Source organism: Orbicella faveolata, unplaced genomic scaffold (assembly GCF_042242905.1).
Source record: "Orbicella faveolata isolate gen_17 unplaced genomic scaffold, um_ofav_v1 contig_26, whole genome shotgun sequence".
NCBI lineage: Eukaryota > Metazoa > Cnidaria > Anthozoa > Scleractinia > Merulinidae > Orbicella > Orbicella faveolata.
In genome coordinates this window covers 5,449,415-5,466,802 of record NW_028301554.1, presented here as the reverse complement: position 1 = coordinate 5,466,802, position 17,388 = coordinate 5,449,415, and the positions used below count along the sequence as shown (strand labels likewise).

The window sequence follows — 17,388 nt, the reverse complement described above, 5'->3', positions numbered from 1 at the left end:
CTCCGAGAATTGTAGCAAATTTTCCACAATAGGACATCGTTGTCCATAATGGGCGCCACGCGCATCATATTCCAGAATTGATCCTTTAAACGCGACAAGGCATCTTTTGCACACACGAAATGATTATGAAAGCCAATCCTTGACAGGTATTGTTCAACCGAGATTCGCGTACTAACTTTTGATCGTGAAAAAACAACAACAGGGTGACTGTAAACACTGTTTAAGTGTCAGTATTTCTAACGATGCAAGTGCATGGCAGTCTTTTTCAGTTTCTAAGAGTTTTTGCCAAATGATCTCTTGCAATCCCTGACAGTTTGTATCACTTAGAGGTGCTGCCTACATTAATATGTTCAAGACAAAGGTTGTTCTTTAGCTCTTATTAACCGAGCTAAGTCGGTCTGTATGGGAGAATCTTGACCGAGGTCGTGAGTACAGACCGAACGCAGCGAGGTCTGTACACACGACTAAGGTCAAGATTCTCCCATACAGACCGACTTAGCTCGGTTAATAAGATGTTTATTATATGGCAAAGAAGAAAACTTTAATTCGTTTAATGGTTTAATGTAACTGGTTTGTACTAGCTGACATTTTGCTTGCGAACGGCGATGAGCTTAACTTAAACCTGCCGAAATTTGCTCGTCCTCTCTACTTCTTTTTTGTCATCAGGCTTCTTGGCACTTCCACAAATGACTGAGAAGAAAATAAAAGAAAATGGTGAACATTTTTGTATTTTAGGTTGCTACTTTTTCAACGCAAAATGAAACCGGTCTAGATGTCGGTATAGACGGGAAAATCTAGATCGCGGTCAATATCGATTTCAGCCAATCAAATTCGTGAATTCGGTAGTTCCCAGTCCTTGTGAGACACAGCCATATAATAAATGTTGGCTAGCGAGATGTTGGCTTGCGAAAGGCGATAAATGTTAGCTTGCGAAAGCATACCAGTCCCTGTGCAGCCTGCACTAATCACAAGCTGAGTTGGTTTGTGTGAGCAAACTAACTCCCGATATGGACACCTAAAGGAATAATGAAAGAAATCTATCAGTAAACAAAACAACTGCAATCAACATTTTCAAGTCCTACACGAAATTAGGGAGCTGGATTTTCGATAAATGAAAACAGACATGCAATTAAGCACAAGCTTGAATACAATTAAATTACGGAAGGTACGAGGAGAGATTTTCGATTCACGCAAACAGATAACGTACCGCATCTCAAAACAACCTATGAAAGAAAAAAAACTAAAAATAAAGATGAAGTCTCTTAAAACCGTTGAATGGTACATAAAAGCGAAGCGGCCAACTCGAAGGAGGCAGAAAATCCACTCGCACAAGCCAATTAGCACCCAATCTCGGCTTCTCATCTATAGGATCTAAACTAGTGCCCAGTAGAATTCCTTTTCACAAAAACATAAAAATGGAATGTCATATGTCCATAGTGGCGTTGCAACAGGGCAGCTGTCATTCCTTTTATGGATATGGAATTAGCTGGTTTTCTCAGTCAGAACTGCCTTTTTTGTTAATGTTATCTTGTTTAAAGAACACAGGAAACATAAATGACATGCATTCTCAGTCAGAAATTAGGTAGCCTTGTTTCCTAATCTTTTTGTTAAAAAAAAAAACACAGTGAGGAGCAATTGCATGCGTGTCTCAGGAGGGAGTTTTGTTATGTCGATTCATATGAGGGTGGCAGGGAAATGCTTTACAGTTTTGTTTCTTCGAAAAAATAACAAACAGTAGTGTTTATCCCTAATTCACGGTTACTTCAATTATCAATACCTTCGAAACTGGAGGTAGCAAAACTTTCTCTAGACCAAATGTGAGATCTATTTGTGCTCCAAAGTAATAACCAAAGTAATAACCAAATGGTTTAAAATGTTCTGTATCATCTTCATTTTAATTGGTCGCGAATGAAAGTGGATATAAGCTAAGAAACATGGGAAGACACAACAATACACAGCATTGATTAGTATTATGCATGATTTAACTTAATTCACCAAAGGGTACATTTTGCATTATACATTTTCCGCTGAAATTCAATTTTATCACAGTAAGTTTATTCAAATTCGACTGGGCATGCTATCGAGTAAATAAAGTTAGATATTACAATTGGTTTGATTCAATTACCCGTCTACAGATCGCTAGAAACAGAGATTGGTTTTCAGCCAAGTAGAAAATACTTACTGCGCGCATGGGAGTCAAAACAATGCTTCCAATATTATACACGACGTTTAAGAAATCCCAGCTTCATCTATATAACATAGAGTAAGCATCAGATTTTATAGTAATTGGCCGGTCTTTCTAGATTCTTAATGTTTGAATTAGCCGGATAACGATTACTGTAGAGTTTCCAAACTACATGCCTATATTTTATTCATACCTGAGGTGGTTCATTATTTAAGGCTGGCAAAATTTCTGAAAAAGCTTCCGGTAACCCAATGAATTTTCAAACAGCATAACTAAACAGTCCCGCTGTGTTGCACTCCAAGAGATTCAGAACTTGATGAGCCAGTTTAAATTTACAATAATAATCTCTTTCAGCTCAAGATTATCTTTAACATAAAGGTGAAGATGACTCATGCAATTCTTCGCTCACTTCGGTCTGTTCACGACATTTAAGTTCTTTGCACTCCCTGAGGAAAAAGCAGTCACAAGGTAATTACAAACGAAGTTTTTGAATGTAAATATTATTTATTGACCCTTACTCAAGAAGTATAACATTTTTTTGAAAAATTTATAACGAACAAGTAAAATGTTTAAGTTTGATTGCAGTTTTTTTTCTTTCAAAACAAAAGATTAGCTGTGGTTTAAAAAACATTTTCTCACATTAACGCCTTAAACGTATGTCGGCAAATACGTATGGTAATGCTTGATAAACTTGCGGAATACAAAATGTATCAATCGCTCTGATCATAATACGTTAACTTAGTTGTGTTAAGTTACCCCAGAACTGTTTAGAGTTCAATTTAGGGCTGAAAAGTCTAATGGGATTAACCTCTGGTCTAGCAGATCTTTCCACGAGTGAAAACAATTGTTCGTACGTAGATGCCAAATTTTGATTTTTTTTTTTAAATTTTAGAGAATACTAATTAAAATTATTTCTTTATTTGAAACGTTTCTCTTTGTCAAGCCCTTTTCACTTAGGCTGAGACCGAGTACTTGAAGGTTGCCATGGAAACTCCTGAAGTTAAAAACGAGGAGAAAAAGATAAGTGCACACAAGACTTCTTTTTGTTCCCTTATATGGAATTTCTGCGACTACACGTCCGCGCACGGGCTGGGAAGGATATCTAGTGTCAAACACTGGACCAGGACAGTGTTCTGGAGTTTATTGTTTATTGGAGCCGTGACAATGCTCTTTATTCAGGTCTATTCTTTGCTGGACAAGTATGAAAGTCGACCGCTAACAACGTTAGTTACTGTCGAAAAGGAGACGGTAAGTCCGTAAAACAGCCGGGAACTCTAGTAGAGCAATAAATGTGTTAGCTTTTTTGTAAAGGAACAATTTTTGCATTGTCAAACACAAATATTTTGATGTTACAAGATTTGTTGTTGAACGAGATGTGTAGTAAAAGAAAATTTAAAAATCCCAAATAGTTTTCGTGTAAAGGGAGCGGTTTAATTACCAGAATAGGAGACACTATGTTTTCCGTCTTAGACTCGATATTCGTGCAAAATCTTTAAAATTTCTGGTACTCTAATTTGCTGAAAGCAAACATTTAGTCATTTCGCTATTGGCTAGGCGTGGTAAACTCAGTGTCAATCAAAACAAACTCGATAGAAATAAGTAGCAGGCCGAATTAGCCTCAGGTTGGGGAGCAACTCTGTTTTCTTCCTGATTCTTTTATCAGAGTTAGACTCATTGGCGACCATCAACTAGCTAGTAGTTAAATTAGAGATAACATTGAAAGAAACACAAACCTTTGCGAAGAACTTTTACATTTCCTCTTTTCTGTAATGTTGCAGAGTTTGGATTTTCCAATGGTTACTTTCTGCAACTACAATGCACTCAAAAACTTCTCAATTCAAGGGAACAAGAACAACAACTTGACGGCGTATGTTCAAGATTTACACAATTTGAGTAAGAGAATTTCCATTTTAGTTCTGTTATTCCATAATGTAGCTGAACAACTGGGAAAAAGCTAAACAAAAATAAAACAAAAACAGCTTAACCCAAAACCTATCCGATTGATCATTCGGAGTATTCCACATTACCAGTTGAATGATACCCAGTCATATGCATCCCTCGCTATCCCATTCTGTCCGTCGCGTCATGATGACATTTTGGATTCGCCATCTTGACTTTTTTCATTACTTTAGGACGTCGGGGAAATCACAAAAATAACTTAACCTAGTTACAAACAACACAACAATACCAAAACGCCTTAAAAAGAAATATAACTCTATGAAAGTTAAGTTTTGCTTGAATATGATTGAGAAAGTTAAAGTTAAAGCCATCGGCGGTATTTTCCGCCCACAGGTGTAGATACTGTTACTAAAAAGTTTTGATATTTTCACAGATGGATCAAATGTCGACAATCCCCAAATTAATTCCACATCAAAGCCGACGTCAGAAAGTTCTTCAACAACCAACTTTACAGACGAGACCTGGCAAGATGATAACTTTGAAAATCCAGACCAACTTGATTCTCAGTTTCTGCGAGGCGAGGAAATGGCAGTGTATTTAGCAAGAGAAGATGTGCAAATTCTCTCTTTATTGGGTCATCAATTTGATGAAATGGTGTTGTCCTGCACTTACAGGGGAGTGTCGTGTCGGTGGGTAACGAAGAATTTTTCAATGAATTCCTGTTAAATAACGGTATAGGGGCGATTGTTATGTACATGGAGTGACAGTGTGGGCATCAGCGTTATGTTATTCAGATTCAAACTATGTGAGATAAAAATAATTATCAGTTTTAGTAGTTCCGCTATAGATCTTCCTTTATAAAATGTTCGAGTAATTGCGCGCGTTGTGATTGGTCAGTTCGAGTTCATTATAGCTCCATAAAGCACTCTGCTTACGTCACGCGCGTGCATTATAACTCAACATATGCACGCAAGCTACGTCACGAAAATTTTGCCCTGGACAAAATTTGAGAATCAGCTAGTCCGTCCGTCATTATGGCTGAAGAATTTCCACGGTTTCAACTCGGGTTCGAATTCCTGAACGCCGAGAAAAGTAGCAGCGTTAAGGAGTCTCAAAATGAGGCACCTGTTCCAAAGAAAAAACGGTTTGCAGAACTGACAGAAGCGGAGAGAAACCGGCTTTTGGTGGAAACGCAAGCAAAGTCTACGAAGAGCTCGACAAATTGGGCAGTAAACGCTTTCAAAGGTATGAATTTACGTAAACATGACTACAATCCAATACACATCTCAAACACTAAAACTTAAAACCTGTTTTAATTTAAAAGGCAGAATGACGAAAAAAGCATATTACAATGCTTCCTAAATAATGAGTTATACTGGCTTATCTACATCTTTGTCAACAAAAAGCAACATTTCACTTGTTTATACAATTAAATGTTTTCTAGCAGCTGTTGCGTATATCATTTAACAGTTAACCACTCGAAATACGCTTGCAACACTTAAAGGCTGAGTTGGAAAAAATGTTTTCTTTTCCTAGAATGGGGTGCACAAAAAGTTCCTGTGCTGCCAAAACTAGAGGAAATGAGCGACGAACAACTTGACAACAGTCTGTCACAGTTTTATACAGAAGCACGAAGCAAAACGGGTGAAGAGTACAGCAAGTCGTCCTTAATTACGTTCAGAAATGCAATAGAGAGGCGTTTGAACAACCCACCTTATAACAGAAGTTTGAAGCTAAATTCTTCAACGTTTTCAAATTCCAACCGTATGCTGAACGCCAAAATTAAGAGCCTGAAACAGCAAGGGAAGGAAAATGTGCAGCACAAAGAGGCCATGCCAGTTGACGACTTGCAGAAATTGAAAGCTGGTCCAGTATTAAGCCTTGCAAATCCATGGTCTTTGCTGAGAAACGTGTGGTTCCATGTTGTTCTCTACTGGTGTAGAAGAGGTCGTGAAGGGCAGAGAAATTTGAAGCCGACGAGTTTTGCATTTGAAGTAGACGAGCAAGGAGAGCGCTACGTTACTATGACCCACGACGAGACCACCAAAAACCATCCCGGTGGACTTCAAGACCGATCCAGCTTTGAGAAGACGGCTCGTATGTACGAAACAGAGAGTGAGAACGACGGCTACCGAGCGCTGAGCTTGTATATCTCCAAGCTGAATCCGAAATGCGAAGCCTTATTTCAGCAACCTCGACGCGACTGGAATGAATCCGCCATCACACCCGAAATCTGGTACGAAAACCGCCCGCTTGGTGTCAACACTCTTGGAAACATGATGAAAGAAATAAGTACAAAGGCCAAGCTTTCCAAAGTTTACACAAATCACTGTGTTCGGGCGACAGCGATAACCTTGTGGTCTCAAGCCGGTTTGTCAGATCGCCACATCTGCCACATTTCGGGACACAGAAACCCGAATAGTCTCCAGCATTAAAATTCTCGTCCGTCGTCTATCCAGCTCAGGAAATGTAGTGATGTCTTGTCTACTGCTCTACAAGGGGCCGACCAGACAAAACAGAAATCTCCACAATGCGATGAGCCTTTTAGTCAGCCAAAAGCAGCAGAAGTATCAGGCAGAGTGGTTGAAACGCACAGCCGATCATCCACCACAACGATCCACAGCGAAATGCTTGGCGGCATGTTCAATTCTTGCACAATCGGTTCAATGCAAATCAATCTTTATCCTCCTCAGAGCAAAAGTCAGTGAACTGGGGAACTGCTTCAGCTTTCGAAGATTCTTTTTGCTGTAATAATTTCTTTAGAACCGTTCTAATTTTTTTTAGAAAACGTTTGTTTCTTGCCACAAAGGGAACGGTTTTACTTTTCATTCAGCATTTAAGCCAATAAAAAGAAAGCATGTACATGTAAGGAGAATACTTATTTTGATTAATTAAAATTCGCAATCCTTTTCTTGTTTAATATGTCTTTATGTTAATGTGGTGATTTACATTTTATAAAAGAAATAAAAAAACTTGCCCTTCGTGCATTGTTGAGTTATATAAGCACTTGGGAATTTTTAAGAACACTCGAGAAGTGCGAGAAGCACTCGGCTGCGCCTCGTGCTTCTCTATGCACTTCTCTCGTGTTCTTAAAAATTCCCGCGTGCTTATATAACTCAACAATGCACTCGGGCGCGTTTTTTATTTCTATATTCAAGTCTAAACCTCTCCATGTTAAGTATTTCAATATGCTAACTGGAAAAACGCCAGTCGTGACTTATTTGACTTGGTCAGTGATTAAAGGGCCCTAGTCAGTCACACCTTTGTTTCTGTTTACATGCGAGAGTTTCGCTATTGTATATTTTATTCGGAGCATGTCGAAACGAAGGAAATCACCGTGAAACTACTAAAGATATAATTCAACATACTTTCAGGTACACAACTTACAGTAAAGCAATGAGGTTTTGGTTCATTATGCAAGATCAATAATTTCGATGGCATCGAAAATGGTGGAGGCTGACTAGGCCAGCTAGGGTCCGTTAATTTGTTTAAGTAACCATCAATCAATGCCCATTCCAAATGTACTTCAAGAAGTTTTGTGACTAACTGATACTTGGACGAGCAAAGCCATTTGGGCTTTACGAGGAGAGTCCCTGGCAAGTTTACATGAGTGATTTCTACATACACATGTCTATGATTCATATAGTGTTATTTTTATTTTATATTTATTCTTTGTAATAATGATTCCTTTTTCTTTGTCCAGCAATAGTGATAAATGCTGTTGCCTAAGCATTATGTTGAAGGAGATAATGATTTTTAACTTTTTTTCTTGAAAAACTTTTCGTTGATTGAATTTGGCAAGTCATTCCATATCATATTTCCCTCGTAATTTAACGTTGTTTAGTGTAATTCCAACAAATCCATACCCATTATAACAAAGGTCCATTTTTTCGTCAGCAACTACACGACCTCGTTTTGGACTTCGTTTTGGCATTACAAGTATGGAAACTGTTTTGTGTTCAACAGAGGCGAGGTTAATGGCGTCGAAGTGGAGATTTTAAAATCCAACAATCCTGGGCCATCTCAAGGTGAATATCACAAACAATTACAAACTGCCTGCCTTGAAATTAAACAGATATAATCGAAAAAAAAAACGTTATCTTAATACCAGACTGAAATGACCTTTTCGATGTTAGAAGGCATCTCACAGCTGAGTTTCCTTTTCAAAGATTGCTTACCAACAAGAACTGAACGATATGGAATATCGCTCTCTCCCTGTCACCTCTCGCCTACGATTTCCCGTAATCACATACGCACAGAAGTGTAGCCAAATCACGCGGGAAAGTTGAATTTTGTTGAAAGCTAATTACTTTTACGTCTGAGTGGAACAATGACACTGAGAATATAACTTACACGATAACTGTGCTAATAACTATATCAAGCCATAAAAATTAGCCTTTTTTGTAAATGATAAGTTGTTTTCCCGTTTCATTTGTAAATTTATAAAAGTAACCTTCTGTGCTTTGGATATTCAATGAAATGTCCTTCTTTTTCTTCTTCTTTTGATTTAAGGTCTTAATTTGGAAATTAATATCGAACAAGATGAATACATTGGTCCGCTGACTCCAGAGGCGGGGATCAGAGTAGACATTTCTCCTCAGGGTGCGATGCCATTTCCACCAGACAAAGGAGTGAGTTTGGCTCCAGGGTACGCTACAATGATCGGACTGAGGAAGGTAATCTGTCTTTGATGTGATTGGTCTGTGTGTCTTAGGCAGCAGCTTGGATGTATTTGTACGACCATGTTTATTGTAACATACAGCTGAATATTTTACAATATAAACGCAGGTTGCTGTCCGATGCCAACCTGTTCAGTTAAGATGGGTATATCTTAACCTAGTCCATATTTTTTGGTCTGTTTCAGTTATAGACCGAAACAATGGGTAGTATCGAGATAGTTCATCTTGCCCTCTCGATTAACCAATCATAAACCTGCATTTGTTTAATCTTACCCACTCGCGATGTATTAAAAAGTTTAAATTCCGGGTTCAAACTTGGCCAAGCTTCTTGCATTCTGTTCTTTGGCAGTACCTCTCCTGAAACTTGCAACATTATATTTATAAATTTAGTCTCGTTGAGAGATGTTACCCCGAAATAGAGTTTCTTTTACAGGATATTTATCTCTGCATATTCCTTTTTAGACGATCAAGGAAAGAAAAGATCCTTTTAAGAACAACCGCTGCCTGGAGACAATTTTTCGAGATGATAATAACTTAAACACACGCTTGTTCAATGTTTCTTACTCATCCACGGTATGTATTTTTTCTGTTAGTAGAGATGTATCATCTAAATCCTTGAAGGGGTGTCCAATTATATGATTCTGAAACTTCGCTTTGTTGATCCTGATGCTGTTGTTAGAAAAGATCTGCAGCTCACGTAAGTGTAAATCCTTTTGGTTTCGGATGGTTCAATCGCAATGGTTTTGCATCTACATTGCCAAGTACGTTATATTTGCTGCCAACGATGGAGAGATTTGGTACGCTTACAGTATACACAAGTTAATCTAACAAATGTATAAATATCAGCGATCGCCGACTGACGAACAAAATGAAAGAAGACGATTGTTGCATTACAAGCAACTGCTGAAAAACTCCCTCAAAACGTATAAGCCTGAAACTGAAAACAAAAAAGGCTGAATAGATACAGCAGCATGGCAATAGCCATTTTAAAGATGAAACACACATCAAAGACTTTCTTTGCATGACCAATGACGTTGTGAAGCAAATTATGAAACAAAATTTTTATTGCCTACAAGCAATTACAGCATGTTAACTAAGCACGTGTGATGTTACTACAGACTGTAAGCTCTACAGGCTTTCGTGGGGCAAAAAAGGTCTTGATTCTGGTACGCACACCATCCAATAATAACCGTTGGAAACTTCAGTTGAAAGTTTGAATCTTAATTACCCTGGATAATTTGTTTTGCGAATTCGAACTTTGTTTTCTGAAGAGAGACTTCAGCGTTTTTGCTTATTCTGTTCAGTGCAAGAGAAGATCAAGGTAAGAGACTGCATGAATCCCCCATCGAGGCCTTAAAACCCAAGAAGGACGGGGTACCATGTCTAAAAATAACTTTAGAGGAATTACGTTGGGTATACGGCATAAATGGGTGATTCACTCTTTTACTTTGATATTCCCTTGGTTCAGTTAAGGTGTCTCTGAGAAGTGAACTTAGAACAACAACCAAACAGAGGCAATATTCGTCTTTTCACCGTGCTGCCACTTAGTAAATGTTTTGTCTATAAACGGAGTCGGACGTATATCTCACAGGCTGAGATAGAAAGGAACAATTGAAAGCTGATGTGTTGTTTCCTAGGAGGGTTGCCATTAAGTGCCACCATAATCAATGTTTAAAGCTATATCAGTAAAAGAGAGTTCAATCTAACCTTAACAGCCGAAAACATGTACAGGCATTTCAAATATTATCTCTTTTTATCCAATTCCAGGCTTGTAAAGAATCCTGCTTGGCTTACAATCAGCTAGAAAGATGCGGTTGTATGGAATACAGATTCCCAGCAGATGGGCAAAAGATATGCAGCGTGACGAACATTAACTCAAGTAATGCTCATTTAAAATATTAACAGAAGTAAATTTGGGCCTGATATCGATATAATTAGTGATCTCACTAGACAAGGAAAGTGCTGTTTTGACTTCCTGTTCCCAATCATATCTCTACAGTCAAGTGCCTCAGTAAGGTCCAGGAGCTATATAAAAGCAACAAGTTTAACTGCACCACGTCATGTCCACCACCTTGCAGGTAAATAAAGACACATAATGCCTGAAGTCATGGATAAATGTGCGAGTTATAACATATACTGGGGAATGTGCAATTTGAAATGGCGCGATGGTTCTGTTCGATTTATTAGCGCGCGCATTAAAATATCTGTACTCTGAGCATCATATTGGGCCAAGCGGGGAGTAACGTTATATAAATTAACTAAAGGTGATTTGGGACATTTTCGGTAGAGATTATGTGGAGATTTACTCTTGAATGTTATGGTATTAGATCGAAAAGTGACTTCTATAACTGACTTGAATCATTTTGTTCCCAGAGAGGTTCCTTAAAATTTAGGGTGCTTAAATTAGTTTATTTCATTGCAGACTGGAAGAGTTTAAAATAAGTTCCTCGTTTGCAATCTGGCCTTCTGAAAAATATGAGGTATTTTTTCCTAACTAGGGTGTGCATGTTATGCTTGGTTTTATTTTAAAAACGTGTTGTGCAATGCATTCCTCCGTTCCTTCGTTCCTTCGTTCCTTCGTTCCTTCGTTCCTTCGTTCCTTCGTTCCTTCGTTCCTTCGTTCCTTCGTTCCTTCGTTCCTTCGTTCCTTCGTTCCTTCGTTCCTTCGTTCCTTCGTTCCTTCGTTCCTTCGTTCCTTCGTTCCTTCGTTCCTTCGTTCCTTCGTTCCTTCGTTCCTTCGTTCCTTCGTTCCTTCGTTCTTTCGTTCCTTCGTTCGCTCGTTCGCTCGTTCGTTTGTTTATTTATTTACTATCAACCCATCCGTCTGTCCGTTAGCGCGTTCGTTCTCTCATTAACTTGCTACCTTTCTAATCTCTTAGAGAAATGGATAAAGTATTGAGTACCTCTTTACCGTCGACTGAGTATCATTTTCTGCGTTTGCCTCTTTATCGGCCATTTTATCAAGAAAGTGTCGAGAAGAAGAACAAATATCTTTTCACCAAATCAGGATCCCACAGGTATATAACTCAGACATTTTTTTATTCTTCGAGCTGTGAAATTTCATGTAACCTCCTTGTAAAGGTTAAAACTAAAGCGCTAAATCTTATTGAGATTATTAAAATTACTTGTTAAAGTAAATGTCGGTGTCCAGCCTTCCAGGCTAACTCGAAAACCTAATGGTTCATTTAGCCTCCAGTCTCAGTAAAACAAGATTACAACAGCTGCCTTACATGAAAAATACTACATATTTAAAATATACTTCAAATCTCAGAATAATCATGATATTTATATTTGTATTAAGAAAATAGAGATGTTGTTTTTTGTTGTTGGTGTTGCTGTTGTTATTGACCAGAGTCTTTCCTGACTACACAGGAGGAATGTTTTGAAGCTGCAAGTTTTCTTCGAGGAACTTGACGTTGAATTCATTTCAGAACAGCGTTCCTATGAAGTAAGTTCTGCCGAAATGTAATGTTTTGCCGGACAGTGAACGTCTTTTCCAGCCAGCCACGTATATGGCTACCCACGGGCATTTTGTTTTTGTTTCCAGGCGCAAAATCTTGGAAGCAATTTAGCAAGTGGGGGACATGCTTGGTAAATAAGCATGCAAACCAGTGGCAAAGCATTGCTTCTAGTCTGTTACTTCAGTTGCTACTGATATCACGAGTTAATCTCGTTACATTTGTGCGTCACTAGGCCCATATAATTATTTCTAGAGGTTTAGTTGTCTTACTATAAATATGGAGAAGTAATCTTCGCTATAGCGCACACAAATGAAAAAGAGAAAAAGAACGAATTTTCTAAAGGACTTGTGATAAGTAATGATGTGACGGTGTGAACTTAAACTTTTCCGGCGTTTGCAACATTTACACGGATTTGTGGATATCTGTTCGTTTTCGTTTGTCTTGTTTTTAATTGTGCTGGTTGAGCCACATTATAAAAGAGCCATATCAAGACAATTAATTATAGTGAAATTCTGTGAGCTCTGTTAACCTGCATTTGAAGCTTAGTCTTCGATCTTTTTTTAAAGTTGCTCTGTTTATTTTCAACGTGTATAGGCCGGGACGTAAATAAGGTAGTTGCAAGTTAATAACAGGTGAAGTGAGAATCGCCTGACAAATTAATTATTTCCGTAATAGTTTTTTTTTCAAATATTGGCAGTCTATAAAGTTGGCTTAGACATACTGGAATAATTCCTTGATCAAATTTGAGAGATCAAAATCAGGTGAATTTAAGCTTGAAGCCGAGTATTCCCGTTAAGTGTTTTCACTACAATCTTTGCTAGACGCCGAAAGCTTACCTCTAAAGAAATCACATTTGACGGAACTAGTTCGACTTCACATTGCCATTCATGAAAACTTACCATAATTCATAACCATAATCAACCGAGTCTTTACTTCGACATTATTTTCATTATCGCAACTTATGATCTAACTACAACCGATTAGAAATATAAGCTAACATAGGGCTTGGCACCGGTTGCGCTGACTTCACCTGCAGTTTACTCTCTTAAATGGTCGGTTTCCCCCACTTTATTTTTTAGATCAATTCATTTTCTGATTTTCTCCATTTTAACAAAACACAGAAAAAATCTGTAGGTGAGAAGTTACAAATATTTCGCTTTTTCTGCTCTCTTGCAACCGAGGTTTCCTTCGAGTGTGGACGGGCAAATCTAATATGTACTCCTATATTCAAGGACTATACTTCCCCAAGGAACGACATCAGCTGCAAAAGTTGTCTTAATATACTTCGTTCTGTTGAATTGAGTATGTTTACCTAATCTAAATTTCACTAATGTAGCTTCTCAGTTTTATTACTGATAGTTAGTAAGTTACGATCGTCTAAAATAACGAAAACTTCAAAAACGCATGGTCTTCAATGCACACTATCTCGAAAACGAGCACGGTGACCTCCCCGAAACCGCCACATGCCTTCTTGGCAAAAGTTGATTTTTCTACTGCGTGGGAACATTTTTGGGTCTAGCATCCTTAAGGGTAAGTTAAGTCCCTGCAGTTTTACTTATACCAGAAAACACTCAACACAATTTAATATGATAAAGTCGATATGACCGATAGCATAATGTAAGCCTAACCACAGTATGCCCGGTACTTAAAACATGCTTCGCAATAAATCACCCGTGCAAATTTTGTCTACTGCAGAAATCCAGTGGCTTGTATATGTTTGAATATAGTGGAAACTTCTTTTGAAGGCATAACTTAGTCTTTTAAAGTTAAGTAAATAGAAATGAGTCGCTGATTGCTCGCATTACGTAACGTTAGTCTATTCTATTTAACATTACGTAATGTTTAAAATTGGCAATACTTTTGGCTAAAATTGCGATCACGAGTAATACTGCCATTTGAGTTGCTGACTAGAAATTCGCGGAAGGAACAGGAATTCTTGCGGTTAACGGAACTGGCACTCACAGTTAGCGTGAAGTACCTTTGTCCGTAGCACATCGTAGAAGCATAGGCTTACAACACGCTACCCTCCAGAAAAAGGGATTGAACGTCAGTGGACAGAAAAAACACTCAAGATATTGATGTGCGGGCACGCAGATTTCACGCTCGACTAAGACTAACTTTTTGAGACGAGAGGTTTCGGAAAACGAGCTCGCGCGACAGTTTTGCAGCTAGATGCTGTAGATGCACAGTCATTGAGTCCAGCACTAAATATTGCCCAACACTAAAAATGATAATATTCCCTATAAAAATTCCTAAACTAATTGCTTGGTTTTTCTTCAACAGCTTGTGGCCTTTGTGTCCGACATTGGCGGTCAACTGGGACTGTGGATTGGGTTCTCTGTACTGATTATAGCCGAATTCTTTGAACTCATCTTACTGCTGTGTCATTTGGCCGTCAAAAAATGCACAGTCAAGAAAACATCAGCACAGACTAATCAGCAATGAGATAGGACAAGAGAGGAAACTTCCCTGAACCACATAACCTTGCACTTGCGTAATAGCTAAACCTAACATTCAATTACTATGGACTTTAATAATAAACTCAATAAGAATTCATAGTAGAGCTTTTTGAGTCAATGTAAAAAGCACAAAAAAAACAAAAACAAAAAAACAGTGGAGGTAAGAATGCGATTAGAGTACTTAGGTTATCAGTAGCTCTATTGATTGGTGCTCATTCTGAATGCTGAGCGAAAGACTGGTAAAAGAAGGCAGAGGTGTGAATAAACAGTACTTTTAATGAATAAACTTGTAAAAAAATTAAATAAAAGCTTAGACAACGGATGACGAATGGTCTTTTAAAATCGTGGTACTCGCCAAATTTTCGTCAAATTTCATCACAAAGCTGCCTCGTAGTCTCAATTTTTTTCTTTGTTGTTTTTTTTTTTGCAAATACTGTTTCGAAGAAACGATTTGGTTGAGGTGAGGTGCTTAGAATATGTGAACGTCGTGCACTCAGATGCATTTAAGTCTCGGTCTCTTTATTTAAAAAGTCTAAACTGTCTCGGGTTCGCCAAGAAAAGCGCTAGTCTCGACTTCTCGCAAAGACAGGCCTTTACCAGTCAGTACCCCTTACACAGGTAACAGTTCTAAAAAACAAGAGAGAGATTTCCGGCCTTGGGTTTCCTTTACAGTCTTCTGTGATTTAGTTTTAACTTGCCACCTTTTGAACCAATATTTGTTCCACTTGAACTGTCTCTTTGGGTAACAGTTTATTTTTGAAGTCGTTAGTGTTATGTTTGGTTCTTTGCACGGCAGGAAAGTAAAGAAGCCCCATGATATAACAGAATGATATTGCAATGCTCGGCAATCAAGTGTGCGCATTACTCTTTGAAACGGTTGCTAAGGATAAAACAATAAAGACTGTCATTGCGTTTTACAGAAACCTTTCCATGGTATAGCTTTGTCATAAGGGTAAATTGCAGATTGCTCTTTTCATTTGTTAAGCTGGCAGTCGGTCTTAAAAGATTTGTCCAACCTGACCGGCCTACCAGTTAAAGTGTACTGTATTTCTCTAAATAACATCCATATCTTTATTTGTAACTATTTCAATATCACCAAATCTTAAATTTTAAGATGACAGGTCTTCCTAGCTTTTCAAGCATCACTCAACCTCATCGTCCCGCCTTGGACATATGGCCTGAAGGCCAGAACGCCATTCTCAAAAAATAAAGGTCATAAAATTGGTGACGTTTTCACTGTCTGTGCAATAGCTGTTATGTGACTCTATTCATGCTAACTTGACGCCCTGATTAGTCAGTGCAGACATAATTAATTGAGGGAATGGTTAGGAAACTTGGCAAAGTTCTTTGTTGTTGTATGTTTTTGTTGGCTATTTTGGGGGTTGACCCTACACAAAACCTAGCAAAATAAAAAAGGTGGTTACGTGTGCTCATACAACTAACCAATAGGAGCAGTGCGATTACGTAAATCAAGCATAGTCAATGAGCATGAAACAAAAGATGTGCAGGGTCAAGGACCTTCCAACATAAATCTTAGCCTGTTTGTTTGCTTCTTTGATGTTCACCGGGCTTTGTAACCATTTCCCTCTATGAACGATGGTGCAGACAAGGCGAATTTTAGATGGCCCATTTTGTAACGTTTGGTGCTTTGATGAATTGATAGTCTTACACGATAAGGACCATCATCGCTTTATAAATGTTTTTCCCCATTGTGACGTAAATAGTTTCCATAACAACTGGCACCTTAGCTTGTTAGAAAGTTTAGAGACCACATTTTTTCACCTTAATCTTTGACTATTAAAGTGGCGCTGAAGTTCTCTATAAATTCTTTCGAGGATTTGGAATATTTGGTAAGTGATGGCATTCATCGACTTAAACATTTTTCGTGATAGAGTAGGAACTTATTTTACCCAGCAAAGACTCAAACTTTCTGTTTGTGTTCCGGGTTTTCAAGTAGTGAATCTTAGATTTACTGAACATTTTCAGTATGTTGCCATGTTATTAAGTTATAAGCCCTGTTTTCAGAGTGAAGTGGCTTTTTCTTTCATTGATAGCCCCTATTATTGTGACTATACTTAAGAAAAGTATTTGGAAAGGAACATCAGTAGCCAATTTGTACCACAAAAAGGTTCTTCTTGCGTCACTTCTTCAAGTACGTTAATTTGAGTGGTACTGGCCAGTCCCGAAAATGGATTCTCGCCGTTTTCTTCTTCATAACAAACTCCACAAGTACACAAAGTTTCACTGCAGTCTGCTTGTATACACGTCGTAGGATTCCAATTAAAATGCAAGAATGTTTAGGGATTCTTATTTTTTTGATCTTATTTTTACTTCCTTAAGGAAATACTATATTGATTACTATTATCATTGTATATTTACCAGTCTGGAGCCCATGACGCATACTGAGACTAAAATAATTACATCTGAATGGTTTGAGCTATTCAGAAGCGCTTGTCAGTCATCGCAAGCCATTTCTGTTCACAGACTAGAAAATATTAAAATATTAAATGTCTGCCACGTACACAATTCTCTTGAAGTCAATTTAGACAAATTTGGGGGTAGCAATATCACCATAACAATAGTAATTTTATTTATCCTTCCCAACTAAACTTATGACAAAAGTAATTAGTGATCAATCTTGAGACCGGAATTTAAGGGTTTAACAATACATAATCCGATTTCTACTTCACTCAGTATAGATCATG

The 17,388-nt window shown here is 38.0% G+C and overlaps 1 protein-coding gene and 1 pseudogene across 1 annotated transcript; both read left to right on the top strand.

Annotated features, from left to right (window-relative positions):
* Positions 1-3,146: 3,146 nt before the first annotated feature.
* LOC110043329 (epithelial sodium channel subunit alpha-like) lies at positions 3,147-14,787 on the top strand. The gene is made up of 12 exons (XM_020748776.2): positions 3,147-3,433; positions 3,964-4,078; positions 4,518-4,773; positions 7,982-8,112; positions 8,597-8,760; positions 9,226-9,336; positions 10,531-10,642; positions 10,763-10,841; positions 11,186-11,242; positions 11,715-11,780; positions 12,136-12,211; positions 14,508-14,787. Exons 1-12 carry the CDS (start codon positions 3,170-3,172, stop codon positions 14,667-14,669), a joined length of 1,593 nt encoding a protein of 530 aa, XP_020604435.2. The 5' UTR covers positions 3,147-3,169; the 3' UTR covers positions 14,670-14,787.
* Positions 4,952-7,004, top strand: LOC149107790 (uncharacterized; annotated as a pseudogene).
* Positions 14,788-17,388: the final 2,601 nt, after the last annotated feature.

What these genes read in the sequence shown, in the direction of transcription:
- LOC110043329 (XM_020748776.2), top strand. Translation starts at nt 3,170, where the DNA reads ATGGAAACTCCTGAAGTTAAAAACGAGGAGAAAAAGATAAGTGCACAC. An exon ending in TTACTGTCGAAAAGGAGACG is followed by an intron (nt 3,434 to 3,963) that starts GTAAGTCCGTAA and finishes GTAATGTTGCAG; the next exon opens with AGTTTGGATTTTCCAATGGT. An exon ending in CAATGATCGGACTGAGGAAG is followed by an intron (nt 8,761 to 9,225) that starts GTAATCTGTCTT and finishes ATTCCTTTTTAG; the next exon opens with ACGATCAAGGAAAGAAAAGA.